Source organism: Rana temporaria, chromosome 3 (assembly GCF_905171775.1).
Source record: "Rana temporaria chromosome 3, aRanTem1.1, whole genome shotgun sequence".
Classification (NCBI taxonomy): domain Eukaryota; kingdom Metazoa; phylum Chordata; class Amphibia; order Anura; family Ranidae; genus Rana; species Rana temporaria.
In genome coordinates this window covers 348877408-348897986 of record NC_053491.1, presented here as the reverse complement: position 1 = coordinate 348897986, position 20579 = coordinate 348877408, and the positions used below count along the sequence as shown (strand labels likewise).

General features: G+C 45.5%; 1 protein-coding gene and 1 pseudogene across 1 annotated transcript in view; both read left to right on the top strand.

The window, feature by feature from the left end:
• VWF (von Willebrand factor) overlaps positions 1 to 20579 on the top strand; it is a 234591-nt gene that overhangs the window by 50599 nt on the left and 163413 nt on the right. The window contains exons 14-18 of the mRNA XM_040345153.1: positions 1887 to 2082; positions 3770 to 3985; positions 8626 to 8866; positions 11280 to 11368; positions 18079 to 18239. Coding sequence (XP_040201087.1) covers positions 1887 to 2082; positions 3770 to 3985; positions 8626 to 8866; positions 11280 to 11368; positions 18079 to 18239 — 903 coding nt within the window. The remainder of the gene's footprint in view (positions 1 to 1886; positions 2083 to 3769; positions 3986 to 8625; positions 8867 to 11279; positions 11369 to 18078; positions 18240 to 20579) is intronic.
• Positions 165 to 317, top strand: LOC120933882 (annotated as a pseudogene).

Genomic DNA, 20579 nt, shown 5'->3' with positions numbered 1-20579 from the left:
AAGAACACTTTAGTGAGGAACCACGCCTTTTCCAGCATGATGGAGCACCTTGCCATAACGCAAAATGATACCTGAGTGGCTTGGGGAACAAAACATCAACATTTTGGGTCCATGGCCAGAAAACTCCACAGACCTTAATCCTATTGAGCACCTGTGGTCAATCCATACTTACCTGGCAGGGGAGACACCATGATCATGAAGGTGGTTCTCCCAGGGCGAGGCACGGCTATTGCACACTTTAGGCTGTGCTGATCGTGGTTGTCTTCCCTGCTGCTTCTCGGCCTTTTGGCTGGGACTGGGTGTGGTATCTTTCCTTATCAGTTGTCAGCGGAGCGCTGAAGCACCTCCTACATGGGGAGTGTGGATGCATTCCAATGACGTCATTGCACCTGGAAGGATGGTTTCAGCAGGGACTACGCTGTGCTGCCCGACAGAATACTGGGGGCCGGCCCATGGTTGAGTCTGAGCCATCTGGAAGGGTGCTCCTGGTGAGGATGGGTACTGCGCTTGGTCTTGGTCTTTTTGCCGAGTTCTAGTCTGGCCTTCTGGCTGGCTGGTGTAAGTGCTATCTCTGTCAGCGATCCGGTTGGAGGAGCTGGTAATGCCCTGGGATAAGACGGGGTAGAGCCATGCAAATCCGCTGGGTTGACAGAGGGTCTGGAGGGGCTAGTATTGGTGGTGGCTGTTATCTGAGTGGCAGTTCTCCCAAAGAAAACCTTGAAGAGCTCTCTAGCTGGCAGGGGTGGAGGGCTGCACTGGCCGGTCGGGGGGTCGGATATGGAACGAAAAGCCTATGGTGCATGTGCCCCTGGAGTGGCAGTCCAGGGGTATCTGAAGATCACTGTGTGTGAGGGACACATTGATTTAAGATACCACGGTCACTGCACCAGATACACGCTTTTTTTAGCACCTGCCTCCTGGGCCGGGCCTTTTGGCTAGGACCGGAGGAATTTTTTATTCCTGGCCGGAGGGCCTGGTCATTGTTTCACCACAATGGCCACTTCTTTCACTCTCCTCTCCACTATCCCTTCCCCCCACTTTATTTTATTTAAGCCTGTGTTTGTCACTTTTTTGTCTTTTTTTGTTGTGCACGTTTTGTCACTGTGTGATTAGTAGGGTGCGGGTCCTCGGGCCAGCCCTGAACGTCTTGGGAGTGGCTGGACATGGCCTTCTGGCTTAGTTCGCCTGCTCTCATGGGGTCTCCCTTCGGGGGAGCCCCACCTAGTACTGGGAGGGTTCTGTTTCGGCAGTCCCTCCGAGGAAGTTGGGTCCGTGTCGGCTTCGGTTGCTCGGACCACAGTACCTCAGTCCCCGTCTGGAGCCTAACGCCCCGGGGGATCAGGGTTTGGGTCCCTCTTCACAGGAGGACCACTTGACGTTGCACCCGTCTGCACGTTTTTGTGAACACTCTTTATGTGTGTGCACATTTTTTCTGCACCGGGTGGAGTTTTTTGGGTGTGTTCACACGCCATAGGCTAAAGAAAAAAAGAAAGAAAAAAAAAAAAAACTGTGGTCAATCCTCAAGAGGCAGGTGAACAAAAAACCCCCCACAAATTCTGACAAACTCCAAGCATTGATTATGCAAGAATGGGCAGCCATCAGTCCGGATGTGGCCCAGAAGTTGATTGACAGCATGCCACAGCGAATTGCAGAGGTGTTGAAAAACCACAAATATCGACTCTTTGCATAAACATAATGTAATTGTCAATAAAAGCCTTTCGGAACATCTGACAAAAAGATCTAACACTGAAGCAGCAGACTTTGTGAAAATTAAGATTGTGTAATTCTCAAAACTTTTGGCCACTGTTGTATATCTCTTCATGCACGATGATTAGAACTTACTGCCTGAGCTTTATTGTTGTTTTTATTGCTGTCTCCATTTTCAGTTGTCTCCAGTCTACTCAGAATCCACCAGTGGTCTTTGTGGAAACTATAATGGAAATCAGCGTGATGACTTTCTTCCACCAAATGGGCTTGTTGAGGCCAGTGTGGAGGACTTTGGAAATTCTTGGAAGCTCAGCGGTGACTGTGTAGATTTGGTGAAACAAGACACAGACCCTTGCATTTTGAACCCCAAAAGAGGTAATGGTCACAAAGGGTCAAAACAAACTTCTAATCAGGGTTCTTTTTTTAGTGGGAATGTAGAGGAACACCATTCCAGCACTTACAGCACTGAATGCATGTAATGACAAGGGGTGCTGAAGTGTGCTGGAGGGTCTATTAATGCTGGCTGCTTGGGAATCTATTGTTTATAGAGGGGATACATTTTTGTGGGGAGGGGGTCTATTGTTGCTAGGGAGGTTTACTGTTGCTGGTGGGGGATCTATTGTTGCTGGGAGTTGGTCTTAAGTTATGCGAGAGGGGGGGGTCAGTCATTGCTGGAAGGGATCTATAGTTGAGGGAGGGTTCTATAGTTGTTGGCTGCTGAAGGGTCTATTGAAGCTGGCTGTTGGAAATCTATTGTTGCTATGGAGATCTATTGTTGCTGGTGGGGATCTGATTTTGCTGGGGGTGAGTATTAAGTTATAATTGCTGGAAGGAATCTACAGTTGAGGGAGGGTTCTATTGTTGCTGGCTGCTGGAAGGTCTGTTGATGCTGGCTGTTGGGAGTCTATTGTTGCTGGGGGGAGGGGGGGGTGTTACTAGCTGCAGGGGATCTATTTTACTGCTTTTCTTGTTATCATTAACACATTCCATACAAAATACTCAGCATTACGAAATGCTAAAAGTGGCAGTATTGGGAAGTGAGTAGGGGGTTGAACCAAGGAACGATGCTCAGGGTGGGTAGGGGGCGGAGATAATGGGTGACTAAGAAGGGATGAGTTCCTGCAACTATTCTCTGAGAAAAAAAAGCTCTGCTAGCCCTGCCTCTAAGGGCCCTTTCACACGGACGGACCGTTTAGGTCCGCTTGTCAGTTTTGACGGCAGACCTGAACGGCCGCTCCATGCATCTCTATGGAGCATCGGACATCAGCGGAGACATGTCCGCTGACATGCGATCCGATCCGCTAAAAACAGACGTATGGGGATACTTCCCCATCTGTCCATGGCGGATCGGATTGGGTGAGATCTGATAAAAACAGACATGCTGTCCGTTTTCATCAGATCCCTCCATAGGAAACAGCAGTGCCCGACAAGCCCCTCCCCGCTCAGTGAGCAGAGAGGAGCTTGTCATCCGCCAGCTTAGCAGAGATCAACGGACTGATCTCCTGCTGAGCTGGCGGGAGCAGGTGGACTCGGTAGCGACGGAGTCCGCCTCGTGTGAAAGGAGCCTAACACTTTTACTATTATGTTTCAAAATTAATTTTGATCCTCAAATGGACTCTCATTCATTTCCAGTTATAATGAGGCATAAGTAAAGTGTTTGTATGAGCATCAAGTTATATTTATGAACGGTAGGGCATAAAGAAAAACATTTGGTTTCTCAAAAAAAACTTTGGTGCTCCAGGTTAAAGAAATTCGTTTTTTTTTGCTTACAGTTTGTAAAAACATAAAAACGAAAAAAAGGGGGGTGAAGATTGGTTCTTGCAGATTGGCTAATGATTTAGTTCATTTTACTTTTACGAACTGGCCTGATTCAAACTTAAATCAAAGTACCGGTACATTGGTTGACTCATCTCTTGTAATAAGGTTGATATACGAAGATATTTTGGTAGCTTCTACAAATGTGTAGGTGTAAATCTTCACAAACTGTCCAAATTTTTTTTTTTTTTTATTATTGATAATGTGCCCATAATGATATAAAGCATTTCTTTTATGCTCTCTGCAGCCAGATTTGCAGAAGAAGCTTGCTCCGCTCTGTTGGACTCCATCTTCCAGCCATGTCACCATGAGGTCAACCCACTTCCATACCTGAAGAACTGCCGATACGATGTCTGTGCCTGCTCCAATGGAAAAGAATGCCTCTGCTCTGCCTTCTCAAGCTATGCCTCTGCCTGTTCCAGGAAAGGTGTACTTATAGAATGGAGAACACCTGAATTTTGCCGTAAGTTTGCCTATAAATGTTAGTATGTGATTTGTTAAAACTATTTACTGTATGTATCAGTGGCGGCTGGTGCTCCATTATTTTGGGGGGGCGCAAACAAAGCCCCAACCAACCCCCCCCCCCCCCGGTCACTCGCCCACAATAGGTCCTACAGATATATATACAGACAGACCAATAGAAAGACAGACAGGCATTGTGTGGAAATAGAGACAGATGGGATAAATATGCAGACAGATAAATAGACAGATGGAGAAATAGATAAACATTGGGTAGGAGGGGGGGGGGCAGATAGATAGATAGATAGATAGATAGATAGATAGATAGATAGATAGATAGATAGATAGATAGACAGATACATAGATAGACAGACAGACAGACAGACAGACAGACAGACAGATAGATAGATAGATAGATAGATAGATAGATAGATAGATAGATAGATAGATAGATAAACATACAGATAGATGGACAGACAGACAGACAGATACATAGATAGATAGATAGATAGATAGATAGATACATAGATAAACAGACAGACAGATAGATAGATAAACATACAGATAGACGGACAGACAGATAGATAGATAAACATACAGATAGATAGATAGATAGATAGATAGATAGATAGATAGATAGATAGATAGATAGATAGATAGATAAACACACAGATAGATGGACAGATAGATAGATATACAGATACATAGATATATAGATAGATAGATAAACATACAGGTAGATTGACAGATAGATAGATAGATAGATAGATAGATAGATAGATAGATAGATAGATAGATAGATAGACAGATACAGATAGATAGATAGATAGATAGATAGATAGATAGATAGATAGATAGATAGATAGATAGATAAACACACAGATAGATGGACAGATAGATAGATATACAGATACATAGATATATAGATAGATAGATAGATAAACATACAGGTAGATTGACAGATAGATAGATAGATAGATAGATAGATAGATAGATAGATAGATAGATAGATAGATAGATAGATAGATAGATAGATAGATAGACAGATACATAGGTAGATAGATAGATAGATAGATAGATAGATAGATAGATAGATAGATAGATAGATAGATGCATAGGTAGATAATCAAATTCACCTTTCCCCCAGCTTTTCACTCGTAATCTGCTGGTGAAGACAGATACATGTGCCTGGCAGAAGAGGTCAGCCACCAGCATATTACGAGTGAAAAGCTGGGGGAAAAGGTGAAGCAGAACCCCCCCCTCCTCCCCCTCCTCCCTTCACACAGTCAGTTCGATCAGAGCATACAGACTTGAAGCTGTGTGCAGTGCTGCTCGGCGGGACCCTGGAGAGGGGAGCGGGAATCCCGCTTCCAACTGGGGGGGGGGGTGCTGGTGGTGACGGGGCTGGTGGTGAAGGTAACTGCTTACCTTCAATGGCGCCGCTCCTCTGATGCCACAAGCACTCCAGAAACCGGAAGTGATTTAAATGGCACTTCCCACTGACCTCTACTTCGGTCCCCGCTGGCCAATCCCATCACACCACTAGGGCATTTTAACAAATCACTGGAGAGTGGGAGTGTGTGCGGGCGCACAGCTTGCGCCCTGCACACGCCCTAAACACGGGCAAATCAGCTTTCCAGCCTGCAATCAGCTGATTGCAGGCTGGGAAGCTTTCCATAGACCGCCGCATGTCCGGCGCCTGATCACTCTTAAAGTGACATTTACAAAAAAAAAAAAAAAATTTTTTTTTTTTATTAATTTTTTTTACAGCTTGGGGGGGTGGGGGGGCGGCGCCCGAGCGCCCCCTATGGACGGGCCGCCACTGGTATGTATACAGCCATTACTAAACAAAATCACTAAACTAGAAAAAATATATATTGCATTTTCAGCATATCACCAAAGGATAAAGAATTAGCAGTTTCAGCTGTAGTCAGATTACTGACTTTTTAGGGTCAGTAGGGAAAATGACAATACAATGGGGACAATATAGAAAAACAGGCCCTCGGGTCAAGTCTGGCTTTTTGATGTACCTGCTCATTCAGACACGGTCTCCATGCGTTATCTTTCAGGAAAATGTGTGGCACATCCGAATAATATAATCTGTGGAGCAACGTAAGAAATTTACCACCAAAAGACATATTAAAATGCAGTTTAAATTGTTGTGCCCATTCAGGGCAAAGTAACATGTTTTTGGTAAATCCCCGCCCCCAGCACTCCCCTGCTGCTTAAATGCCATGAGCCTAAGGAAATACATACCTCCCAACTTTTTGAGATGGGTATGAGGGACACCTATCAACAAAAGTATGCAGACATAGGACACACCCCTTGCCACGCCCCTAAAAGGAGAATTGTACAAAGAAACAAGATTGATTAAACCCACAAGTGCTTTTTTTACTACTACTACTATTCCTTTATATCGGCTTTTGGAAATTTACAAATGAAGCCATTTAGTAATCAGATGAAAGGTTTAGCTCTGGATAAACACTTTTTGATACTTTTTGAAAAAATGAATGAGGGACATTGCTCCAAATCAGGGACAGTCCCTCGAAATCAGGGACAGTTGGGAGCTATGGAAATATACAATACTTCTGCATATGGGCAGGGGCGCCATCAGGAATTATGGGGCCCCTTACACAGCTTCAGGCATGGGCCCTCCTGGTGCAGGGAACCGGGGGGGGGGGGGGGGTGCTGCGGCCTGAAATGAAGAAGCGGGGGGGGGCTGCCGCGAATTGAGAAACAGGGGGGGGCCCTTTACAAAAAAAGTAAAGAAAAATATATAAAAAAAGGGGGGGTAGCCATCTGGGGACCTCTGGGCCCTTTAATAAAAAGAAAAAAAGAAATAAAAAGTATATATATATTGGGGGGGTTGCCATCTGGGGCCCTTTAATAAAAAATAAAACAAATAAACCTCTGGGCCCTTTAATAAAAAAGAAATAAAAAAAATATATAAAAAAAATAAAAAAACATTTATAAAAAATATATATATATATAAAAATAAAAAATAAAAGAAATAAAAAAAAAGGTAAAAAAAGATTTGTTTTTATAAAAAAAAGGGGGGTTGTCATCGGGGGACCTCCGGACCGACCCCTAAAAAAAAAAAAATTGTCCCTTATAAATATATATATATTTTTTATAAAGAATAAATAAAAAAAGGGGGGTTGCCATCTGGGGCCCTGTGGGCCTCTGGGCCCCTGGGAACCTCTGGACCCCTTACAGGTGTACTGCCTGTACCCCCTGATGGCGGCCCTGCATGTGGGTAATGCTTTGCTGAATGGAAAGCTCTAACTTTGATTATGGAGTGTTTTGGACCCCTGTAGTGAGACCACTGCTTTCACACAGCGAGCAAAGGTCATTCTCTGGAGTCATGCTGGCACTGGCAGGGAAGAGGCATTTCTACTCAGATTGTGACTGCTTTCTAAGTTGTGGACACCCTTTAGAATTCAGTTTAGCTACTGCACCAAAATTATTGATGCTTGCACCAGGTTCTTGTACCAGTCAGAAATATGTACATGAATCTGTCAGAGGTCGGCACTGAGGTTGGAATGTCCATTTGTACTGTTGATATATTGGTAAGGCAATGCACTGACACCTTTGCAGGCATAGTGCTATGTGCTGGGTGTTCAGTGTGCCCCTGTACCATTAAGGAGGGGTGGGTTCCCTCCAGCCCATCTGCCCTCTATCTACTTATCAGAATGCTCGTGCTTCCACTGTGGAGCCTCTTAAAAGTTAGAGGTAGGGACTACAGGTAACAGGGTGCCTTGCCAGGGCCATTTGCAAATGTGTGCAGACTAAACCCCTGTTTTTATGCATACTGTTAGACTAAGGTGACCAGATTTTTAAAATGAAATCCGGGGACTCCATGCCCATCACCGCTGCCGCCCGCCTCACATCCTGTCAAGTTTCTCTCTCCGGGCCCCGGCTACTACTGGGTGGGGAGAGGAGGAAGATCACTCCGCCAGGGAAGGCATGGAGATAAGCAGGCAGGAGGCTGGCCGGCCAAGGCAGAAGAACATGAGAGGAGAGCTGAATGGGCATGCACCCCGAAAATGAAGAAATATTCCCTCCGCTAAGACCAGCACATGATTATCAGAAAGGGGCACAGATAATGGAAAACAATACACCCCCCTAAGCTAGTAGGAGCGGGGGTGTATAATTCAGAATCTTTTTATTTTTTCTGCACTGACTGTCTTTGAATTTGCCCCAGCCCCTGTTCAAATCCAATCCGGGGACAGACTTAGTCCGGGGACAGTGTCCTCAATCTGGGGACTGTCCCCGGTAACTGGGGATGTCTGGTCACCCTATGTTAGACAGGTCAATTTTGTTGGTCGCAGGCTGGTGGGTAAGAAGAGCTTGGACTTTTTCTTGGCCTTTTTTTGACATATGTTGCCCTCCAATGCTCCTAGCTGCAAAGGCCCGTTATAGGTGGGGGCAGTGGCTAACTTTTCATACTAGACACTCCTTCCTCAGTGTGGACACTGCACCCATCACACAGACAGGCCCCTGGCTGGCTTTAGCAAACAGTCCTTTCCATTTTTTTTATCTGTCCGACCAACCTTGGAACGCATTGGTTGTTAGAGGCAACAGACACAGGTTGCTTGTGTCTTTTCAGAGAGTGGACCATAATGTGATTCCTTGTTTCCACAGCGATTGTGTGCCCAGAGGGAAAGGTCTACCAGGAATGTGGAAGTCCATGCAATAAGACCTGTCGGTCCCTGTCCCACCCTGACACTAACTGCAGAGAGTTCTGTATGGAAGGATGTTACTGCCCTGCTGGTCTCTATGCCACCGAATTTGGAGAATGTGTACCTAAATCTGACTGCGAGTGCCACTACGATGGAGAGTTATTCCAGCCTGAAGACGTATTCTCAAATCACCATTCCATGTGGTATGTAATGCATACCTCCAAACTTTTTGAGATGGAAATAAGGGACACCTATTAGAAAAAGTATGGAGGCATAGGACACACCCCCTTGCCACACGCTCATAAAGGAGAATTATACAAAAAAAAAAAAAAAAAGATTAGTTAAACCAAGTTAATATCACTACTATTCCTTTATATTGGCTTTTGAAATTTACAAATGAAGCAATTTAGAACTTGGATGAAAGGTTTAGCACTGGGAAACACTTTTATGAAAGATAAATAGTGCATTTTATATACAACTACCGTATTTTCCGGCGTATAAGACGACTTTCTGGATGCAAAAAAATGCATCCAAAGTCGGGGGTCGTCTTATACGCCGGGTACGGTCTCCGTGCTGCCAGAGTGTCAATGATTTAAAAGACGCTCCTTCTCCTCAGAGTGTTCTGTGATAGGTGGAACACAAATCTTCCCAGCAGCGCCTCTGTTCTGTGTTCCTCCTATCACAGATGCCTTCTCATCCTCGGACGAGATGAGAAGACGTCCGTGATAGGCGGAACACAGAACAGAGGCGCTGCTGGAAAATTTTGTGTTCCGCCTAACACAGGACAGTCTGAGGAGAAGGCGCGTCTTTTAAATCATTGACGCTCGCAGCACAGAGACTGTTACTGCACCGCACATTCAGAAAAAAAGTGAGTGATGGCACTGTTTGCAGTTATTGCACTGGGGGGCAAGTTCAGGCACAGTGGGGGAAAGCTCAGGCACAGAGAGGGGCAATTTCAGGCAGAGAGGGGGCAAGTGATGGCACAGAGAGGGGGCAAGTGATGGCACAGAGAGGGGGCAAGTGATAGCACAGAGAGGGGGCAAGTGATGGCACAGTGAGGGGCAAGTGATGGCACAGTGAGGGACAAGTGATGGCACAGTGAGGGGCAAGTGATGGCACAGTGAGGGGCAAGTGGGGGCAAGTGATGGCACAGTTGGGGCATGTAATGTAATGACTCAGTGAGGAATGTAATGTAATGGCACAGTGAGATTTGAAAAAGCCTGTTTCTGTCAGCGGTTCTGGCTACCCCTCAGCTTCCAGAAAGACTAGTAAGAAGGGGGTAGTCTTATACGGCAAGTATATCCCAAAACCAACATTTTTCCTGGAAAATTAGGGGGTCGTCTTTTACGCCCAGTCGTCTTATACGCCGGAAAATACGGTATATAGATCAGACCAAAATGAGGGACAAATGAGAAGACAATCCCTCGAAATCAGGGACAGTTGGGAACTATGATGTAATGGATAAATCTGAGATATTTACATGACATAAATCCAAAGCAGTGTAAAAAATACACCATTAATATATATCTGTATATTATTCCAAAGGAAGAAGATAGTTCATGTGATGTGATGTGCAGACAGTGATAAAACAGCACCACCCAGTGGCAGCGAAGTAACTTAAATACTAATAACATTATTAGCCGGATTCAGAAAGACTTACGCCGACGTATCAGTAGATACGCCGTCGTAAGTCCGAATGTGCGCAGTCGTATCTATGCGCTCATTCTTAAAATGAGATACACCTGAATTTTGCCAAGATACGACCGACGTAAGTCTCCTACGCCGTCGTATCTTGAGTGCATATTTACGCTGTCCGCAAGGGGCGCTTCCGTTTATTTACGCGCCGAATATGTAAATGAGCTAGATACGCCAATTCATGAACGTACTTGCGCCCGTCGTTTTAATCTACGTCGTTTACGTAAGGCGTTTTTCCGGCGTTAAGTTAAACCACCAAAAAGCTGGTCTAAGTCGTTTAGGGTATGGACGTCAGAAGTGCCGTCGGATTTTACGTCGTTTACGTAAGTCGTACGTGAATGGGGCTGGGCGTAAGTGAGGTTTCACGTCGTACGCATTGAGACATCATATCGTAGGGAGTATTTGCAACGTGATTCTTCGCATGCGCTCGCATGCGCCGTTCGTTCGGCCATGCATTCACATGGGGTCACGATTCATTTCAATACAACACGCCCACTACCAGCCTACTTTGAATTACGCGGGCTTACACCGGCCCATTTACGCTACGCCGCCGTAATTTAGGGAGCAAGTGCTTTGTGAATACTGTACTTGCCTCTCTATGTGAGATGCGCTACGCCCGCTTAAACATACGCCGCTCTACGTGAATCTGGCTATTTCTCTTTTCTTTTCTTTCTGGGGTTGCTTATCCCAGGCTTCACCCTTTTTAACTAACGTGATCATACTCTTCAGGAACAGACCCAGTGCACTGAGTGTTTGTCATGCAAGATAGAGAGAACAGTGCTCTGCACAATTCAAAACAGTTCAGTTTCAATCCTTTGAACCTTGAGACAGTCAGGATAATGATTTCTGATTGGTTCCTGCATGTTGCACAAAGCTCATTGCTGGTAATGTAGTAATTTTAATTATCATTGCCTCTTTCAGTTACTGTGAAGATGGATTGATGCATTGCATTGCTACTGACATCCCCGGCTCCTATTATGCAGATGCATATTTTAGCCAATCTGCCAGAGGTAAGTATTGTGTAAACTGATGAAAATCGACCACTGTAAAGAATCATAAGTCACTGGAACAATATATACCATCCTCTGACTATACAGATTACACAGCAACCAAAGGCAGTAGCTTGATCAATGAATTGTAATGCTTTCCAGGAAACACTGCAACTGTGCTATATGTTATCTTTGAAGTGGCGTTCCAACCACTCAGCTAAATACATTATTGAAGTGCCTACATCAGTGGTGTATTTAGGTTTTGTGCTTCCCTAGGCTTGACTAAACTCATGCAACCCCTAATTTAAATATGATCCACCCTTCCTGTCAACAAGGTCACACCTCTTCCTGTTTAAGACCTGCCCTGAAATTTTCCAGTGGGGACACTAGTTCTGAGGACCTTGTAGGGGGGGGGGGGATTCCCTTTATCTGCAGAGATTTCCTCTTACTTCCTGTTTGGCTATGGGGCAGGAAATGAAGGGAAATTAACGGATGGCAAAAAAAAATAAAAAAAATAACAGGGGCTATAACCATCCCTTACTTTATGGGGGCACCAGACCAATGTGTCTTGTAGCCCAGTCCACCTCATAAGACTCGCGCTGCGCTAAAAGTGTAGTGCAAGCCGGCGGGGACTCTTTTCGTGCTGCCCCTGCAAAGTTCTGCCCTAGGCCTGGGCCTTGTGGGCCTTGTTGGCCTAGGCCATAATACATCATTGGCCTACATACAGTATATGCAAACCAGTTACATGACTTTAACTGCTTATGTGATCAGCTTCTACTGTTTACTTCATCAATTTGTATTACATTCTACATGCCTCAGTGTCCCAAATACATATTTGTAAAGAGAAAAAGTATGGCCACGGTAAGGCCTTACCACCATATAAATAGATAACCCCATTACTTAAAATGATCTTGTGACATCATTTGTGCTCTAAAATCTTGGAATTCCAGAGAATGTTCTGGCCAGGTGTTCCCATCTCCACCACGGAGCTCTCTCTCAGACAGACAAAGTGTGTAATGCTGTGTAGCGCTACCCCTGAATGAGCTGCTGGTTAAAATGGGTCTACTGTTCTCTGCCACAACCAAGTACAGATTTCCCCTTTACACTACAGATCATCCCCAGTATAGATCCTCTACCCCTTTCTTGTACAGCTCTCCTCAGTAGAAATCTTCCCACACAGTAGAGATCAATCTCCACTTATTACACATCGCCCCCAGTACAGATCTCCATCCAGTACAGATGCCCTATATAGGTCTTCCTCTAGTACAGACCCCCCCCCCCCCAGTACAGTGATCCGTAGTCCCTGTCACTGGTGCAACTTCTCACAGTATAGACACCCCTCCCACTAGTACAGCTCCCCCAGTACAGATCTACATTCCACCCCCACCATTACAGCTTCCCCCAGTAGAGATCCCCCCAACCCCCACCAGTACAGCTCCCCCTAAATACAGATCTCCCCAACACTAGTAGCACCAGTACAGCTCCCCACAGTACAGATCCCGTCTCTCCACACTAGTACAGCATTTTTCAGTACAGATCCCCCTTTTCCCTGGATATTTGAGCGAAGGGACGTTGGCCATGAACTTGGGATGCATACACACGGCAGAACATTTCAGCCAACATTCACCAAATCGCGTGTTTTTTCAGCTCTCTATCACCACCCTTTGGACAACTTCTGCTAATGTTGTCTGATGTTTATCATTGGTTCGGAGCATGGGTTTTTGTACTTTGGATTTTAGTCCGATGGATTTGTGTACACACGATTGGATGATCCGACGGAACACATGTTTTGTCGGACAATTTGAGAGCATGCACAGCCCACATTTGTTGTCAGAAATTCCGACAACAATTGTCCGATGGAGCATACAGACGATCGGATTGTCCAATAAAACATGTACGTCGGACCATTGTTGTCAGAAAATCCGATCGTGTGTATGGGCTTTTAGAAGAAAACCTGTTAGTGTCTGCAAAAGATTTGAGACTGGGGCAGAGGTTCACCTTCCAGCAGGACAATGACCCTAAACATACATCCAGGGCCAATCTGCCCAATAGGCTCACTATGCAAGCCGCTTAGGGCCCCGCAAAGCTGCGGAGGGCCCCCCAAATTACTAAATTACTGGTGAGAAGTCATTTTCGGCCCCTCACTCCGCTTCTCAAATCGCTGGTTGCATGGGAGAAGAGGTAAGAAGTCAGCACCCCCCGCTTCTCACTTTAATGTAAGATGTCATTTCCGACAGCAGAACACCCCCTCCCTCCACTTCTCAACTTTAATCTTTAATGTGACATGTCACTGTCAGCAGCGCCCCCCCTGCGCTTCTCAACTGTAATGTGACAAGTAATTTTGCTTAGGGCCCCAGGGAGGTCAGGATCGACACTGATCCAGAGCAACAATGGAATGGTTTAAATCAAAGCATCACCACACTTACACGCACTCAAAATTGGGTTAACATGCATGCACTTTGACCACGCGGTCTCTAAAAAGAGAGGCGAAGGACTAACGGGGCTGGTTGGACTAACGGGGCTGGTTGAGCGGGCTAGATCCTCTCACTCCCTAATAGGGAGTCCCTCTGCCCCGTTGGGCTCCAAAGCGGAGCAGGTAGGGTGGGCTGTGTGGGAGGACCCCCTCACACACGCACCATTGCCACCCGGGGCATAGAAAAAGGTGGCAGATTGCCTCTGGGGGAGGCCTGCCTACTCCCAACTCCTGCAGTCCGGCTCCTCTCTCGAGTACACGCACAAAATACACTTTAAAAAAGAAAAAAAAAAGAAGAGAAGGGAATCAAAGGAAAAGGTAAGTGAACCAACAATGCACTAGCTTAAAGGAACCTATTTAGAAAATAAAAAACAAACCTTTACAACCCCTTTAAGTTAATAGAAACTTGTACTGAGGAAGACTTCCAGGCCAACCTCACCATCTGCAACTGCTACCTACCTGACCTATGACTTTGCTCTGACTTTTTTTGCATACACCTTTGGGGTCAAGGACTTTGAAACTACGGAAACAAGAGAGAAAGAGACCATAACTGCCAATCAACTAGCATGTTCAGAGGATTAGTAATGGCAGACTAACCTCCATAATATCTCTCTCATGACTGGACTTCCTTCATAAATCCATATGGTCATCTGCAAAAATTCTATTACCATTTAGGGGCCGTCATCCTGGAATTGGGGGGATCCAGACCATTCTGTGCCTTATTAGGTTTCTTACTCATGTAAGCCTGAATCAACAAGGCAATAATAGCCTGACATTTAGTTTTAAGCTGAGTTCATGTTATATGAGGCATAAAAATATGGAGACACATAGATTTATGGCTATAGAAGATGGCTAGGTCAGCGACTGTAAAAAAAAAATGGCCAAAGGGGACACTGAATTGAAATCCATCCCTGACTGTAATGATTTCATAAGTTTAACAAGCACACTAGGAATTGTTCCTGAATTGTCATGGTACGCCGCTAAAGAGCAGAACATCCAGGGCGTATGGCTGCGTTCACCAGTTCAGAATGTTCTAGAATTATACAGCTCCATTTTATTACCGTGTTTGCTGACTGACAGAACATCCACATGACACCCAGTCCCCACGGGTGGAAAGACTTCATTTCTATCCAAGAACACGTAAATAAAACAATGCATTATATCACATGGTCCACGTTGAAGGTTAACAAGTGTGTGGCCTGAATGATGAAGCACTGCTAGAGAGGATTATATACATACTGTATATCAAGGTTGATAGGAACTTTTGGCTTGAAAGGAAAGGTCTAATTTTAAAGCTGAATTATATGTAAGGCTGGGTTCATACTTATGCGAATTGGAAGCAGGGTTCCTCGCATCCAATTCGCATGACAGGAGATGGTGACCGGCTCTCAATGGAGCCGGTTTACACATCTCTGGGGCTGAATGAACCGGACCCCTGCTGTCAGCCGCATCCGAATCAAGTGTGAGCCCAGCCTAAAGGAGCTGTTTTTGCTGCCAAAGGATTTGTATTTCTGTACACACGGTCGGTCCAAACCGATGAAAACGGACTGAAGGACCTTTTCATCGGTCCAAACCGATGGTGTGTGGGCCCCATCGGTCAATTATCCTTCGGTCAAAAATGTTAGAACTTGCTTTAAAATTGAACCGATGGACGCCTAACCGATAGGTCAAAACCGATTAGTATGCAAAAGAATCGGTTAAAAACCTGCGCATGCTCAGAATCAAGTCGATGCATGCTTGGAAGGAAGCATTAAACTTAATTTTTCTCTGCACGTCATTGTGTTTTACGTCACCGCGTTGGACTCGATCGTTTTTTTAACTGATGGTGTGTAGGCACATCAGACCATCAGTCAGCTTCATCGGTTAACCGATGACAACGGTCCTTCGGACCGTTGTCATTGGATGGACTGATCGTGTGTACGTGGCCTCAGAGTTTTACACAGCTCTGCCACACAGCACAGCAGGGTAGGAGACCTGATTTTTCTCTTCTTTACCTTAGGAACATTTGCAGGTATTGTCCTTCCCCCAGCCTGTGACTTTACAGTGACTGTAATTGGCCAACAAATAATCATAGCACAGTGATGAGTTCATCTCTCTGTCGTTCTATTCTCTCCTTCTATCAGTATGTTGATAGTACGTGAGCTCTGCAGCTCTTTTTGCTTCTTCTGCCTTTCCCAGTTTGGACTCTGCTTTACACTGACTGCAAGGGGCTGGGACCAGGTCAAATCCAGGTTCAAACACTGAATCACTTTAAAAAATAAATTTAAAGCTCCATTCACCCTTGTGCAACTTGTCATGCAACTTTGGTCATTGAAGTCGCATGACAAGTCATTCCTCATGTTTTCCATTGATAACCATTCATATATGTGCGACTTAAAGTTGCAGCAACTTCAAAGTAGTTCATGCACTACTCAGTGGCGGCTGGTGCTCAAAATCTTTGGGGGGGGGGGGGGGCGCAAACAAACGGAAAAAAACAACATAAATTGCAGCCTCACTGTGCCCATCAATTGTTGCCACTGTGCCATCAAACGTAGCCACTGTGCAATCAAACGCAGCCACTGTGCCATCAAACAAAGCCACTGTGCCATCAATTGTCGCCACTGTGCCATAAATTTTCACCGCTGTGCCATCAAACGCAGCCACTGTGCCATTAATTGTCATCACTGTGCCATCAAACGCAGCCACTGTGCCATCACACGCAGCCACTGTGCCATCAATTGTCGCCACTGTGCCCATCAAATGCAGCCACTGTGCCATCAAACGCAGCCACTGTACCATCAAACACAGTCACTGTGCCATCAATTGTCGCCACTGTGCCATCAATTGTCGCCACCGTGCCATCAATTGTCGCCACTGTGCCATCAAACGCAGCCACTGTGCCATTAATTGTTGCCACTGTGCCATCAAACGCAGCCCCTTTGCCATCAATTGTCACCACTGTGCCATCAAACGCAGCCACTGTGCCATCAATTGTCGCCACTGTGCCCATCAATTGTCGTCACTGTGCCCATCAATTGTCGCCACTGTGGCCATCAATTGTCGCTACTGTGCCCATCAATTGTCGTCGCTGTGCCCATCAATTGTCGCCACTGTGGCCATCAATTGTCGCTACTGTGCCCATCAATTGCTGCCAGTTTCCGCCGGAAAAATGCCGCCAGTTTGCCACATAAAATGCCACCAGATTGCCCCATAAAATGTCATCAGATTGCCCAAAATAAACGCCAGATTGACCCCCCTGCCCCACACTTACCTTTTTTGGGTCAGCCATCCTCCTCCACGATCCCTCTATGTCTTCTCCCGCCCTCGATGTCGCTTCAGTCAATCAGGTAACCGGTAACCAGACCCGGTGAACCTGATTGGCTGAGACGCGTGTCAGTGTTAACCAGGGAATGCACAACCAAAACACACCCACCTCTGTTATTCAGATGGCCGGTGCTCAACAGGGGGCCGGCCACCTGAATAGTGGGCGGCAGCTGCGACAATACACAGATTCATGCAATGCATGAATCTATGTATTGTTGAGTGACAGTGCAGGAGAGAGGGGGCGGCGTTCCTGCGCCCACTATGGACGCACCACCACTGGCACTAATTTGGTCCAACTTTCATGCAACTTGAGGGCCATAGACTTCAATGTTGAAAATTATGAACACCTCTAAATGGGATTGCCTTCAAAATCCCATTTATAGGTATTCATAATTTTCATATATACAGGGATGATGGCAATTCACACGCCAAGCTGTATGAGTCTTTAACTTCTTCTAGACTTCAATGTTAACCCTCAAAAGGTGCATGAAAGTGGAACTTGAATGTTATACAATGCAACAGTTGTCCGTTATCACTTGTCAAAGCCAAAGTCATATCCAAGTTGCACCCATCCAAGGTTGTGTCAAAGTTGCATCAAAATCTGTGCAACTTTGGAGTCATACAAGTGTGAATGGAGGCCAATGGTGCATTAGTGAATACATTATTTTGTCTTTTGTATCTACCTGAAGTTCAGCTTCAAAATAAACCAGCCATGGTTTAACTATTATTGCTAACCTCCGTTTGAAATTGTAAATTGCCTGGCTGTTAGTTAGCACTGACATGGTGATCACATGGCTTTTTTTATGACACAAAGCCAATGAGATTTTCTGGTTTACAAACAATCTGTGTGTCAGTTTGAGGCTTATTTCTGTGAAATCTTGGAGAAGACTAAATTGTTCATTTCATATCCAATAGCGCCCTACCTAACTATTTTTAATTTGTTTGTAAATTCCAGTAAAAAGAAGTTTGGTGTGCCGACCTCCAATGAGGAAAGCGGTTTGCTCACCGGATGATCCAACCATAAGAGGAACCGAATGTACCAAAACTTGCCAGAACTATGAGTTTGAATGCCCAAGATCCTCCTGTATTTCTGGCTGCCTGTGCCCTGAAGGAATGGTAAGAACCTCCAGAAATGTTATTTTCCTTTACATATACAGCATGTAGAGCCGTACTTAACATAAGGACTAGTGCCCACAGTAGCAAACGGGAACCAGAAGCCTTAAAGGAGAAGTCCAGCCTGAGCTCGTTTGACTGGACTTCTCCTATGGGTCACAGGAGTGCAATTTGTTTTGCACTCTTGTGGCCCATTTTGAGCAGAGAGCGGACTGAGGTCCATTCTCTGCTGAAGTCACAGGAATCAGTCCAGGCACCGCATCATCACAACAATAAAGTCTGGATCCGCCGGCTGCCTGGACTGATGCCTGCCCCAACCGCTCCCCGCCCTTCCACAGCAGCTACAAATACACTGTAGCTGCTGACTTTTAATATAAGAACACTTACATGTCCAGGGATCCCGTGATGTTGGCACCCCAAGCCGATTCGTCCATCAGCTTCGGGTGCAGGCGCCAGCATTGCAAATAAGGGAAGCCTCCAGGCTACCAGGAAACCTCAACCCTACTGAACACCTTTGGGATGAATTGGAATTCTAATGGCAAGTTACATCTTTTCATCCAACCTCAGTACCTGACCTCACAAATGAATGGGCACACATTCCTACAGACATACTTCAAAGTCTCTGTGCCTCTTTATGACTATAGGAGCTTCCAATCTTCTGGGAAGGCTTATCACAAGACTTTGAAGTATGTCTGTGGGAATGTGTGCCCATTCATTTGTGAGGTCATGTACTGAGGTTGGATGAAAAGATGTAGCTTGCAATCAGAATTCCAATTCACACCAAAGGTGTTCAGTAGGGTTGAGGTCAGGGCTCTGTGCAGTCTACTCAAGTTCTTCCATCAAACTTTCTTTTTAAAAATCTGGCTTTATGTACAGGGGCACAGTGATTCTGGAACATAAAGGCTCCTTCCTCCAGCTCTTTAAACAACACAATTGTTTAAAATGTCTTTGTATGCTGTATTATTACCAGTACCCTTTACTGAAAACACCTGAACTCAATATTTGGAGGGGGTCCACATACAGTTGGCTATATAGTGGGTAGAATTGACCCAAGAAAGGGAAACAAAGAAGATCTAGGCAATGCCCTCAAAGTCACCAGGACAGAGAAAACTTGGAAATCTTCCTAACGGGAACATAGGCAACTTTCAAACAGAGTAATTCATTAATAAAGCTTCAAGCTCATAGTAAATTTGCCTCAATTTATCTCAAGCTGCTACTGGATTTCCCTGTGGCTGTCTTTGTAAATCTCCCCCCTCTGCTTCGATTTATCCTGTAGTTCTTCCAACCTGGAATTTTATATCACACAGCCTTAGTCCACCGAATTAGTGGGAATCTACAATAATTAAAGTTTTTCCTTCCAGTTGACAGATGGAATTAATCCAGAACACATACAGTACAAGTGACAAGTGATTTATAGTCTTATGGAGGTTAAACTCAAAAGCACATCTGGTTTTGTGTGCGGTTCCCCCGTTTTACAGATGCGTAATGTGAAGCACGCCGAGGTCAGCAGACTTGTTATAGACGTATAATGACCGAGTTCACAGCTAGTCCCAAGGGCCTCTACGTTAAGGAAGATTTTCTCTCTTGTAGTGAAATATTAAGGCATGATGTTGGATGTGTGTTATAGTCATTGGCCCGGATTCACAGAGAGCGGGTGCACATTAAGCCGCCGTAGGGCAAATAATATACGCTACACCGACGCGGCGCAGAGAGGCAAGCATGGAATTCACAAAGCCAATGCTTCCAAAACTGCGCTGGGTTTCGAAGGCGTAAGTCGGTGTAGGTGGAAGTGGGCGTGAGCCATGCAAATGAGGCGTGACCCCATGCAAATGATGGTCCGAGCGCCAGACAAGTACGTTTAACGAACTGCACATGCGTCGTGCCGTGGACGCATTCCCCTGCGCATGCTCACAACCACGTCGGAAAAACTGCCTAAGATACGCCGGATCACTGCCCACGCCATGAACGTATCCTACGCCCAGCCAGACTCATGTCCAACGTAAACTACGCAAAATACGCCGGCTTGTATTCCTTGGTGCAGACCTTTGCATGTCTGCTGCTGGGTTACACCTCCTTTATGGGGCTTAACTTTACGCTGGACGTTTAACTTACGCACACATCGCGTAGCCTGCGTTGGGCGCACTTACGTTCGTGAATCGCCGTATTTACCTCATTTGCATATTTGAATAGAAAATCAATGGGAGCGCCACATGCGTCCAGTCTAAATATGCGCCCACGCTATGCCGGCGTAGTCAAGTTACGTCGGCGGGATGAAGCCTATTTTTAGGCATATCTTAGTTTGTGGGTCCGGCGCACAGATACGACGGCGCATATTTGCACTTA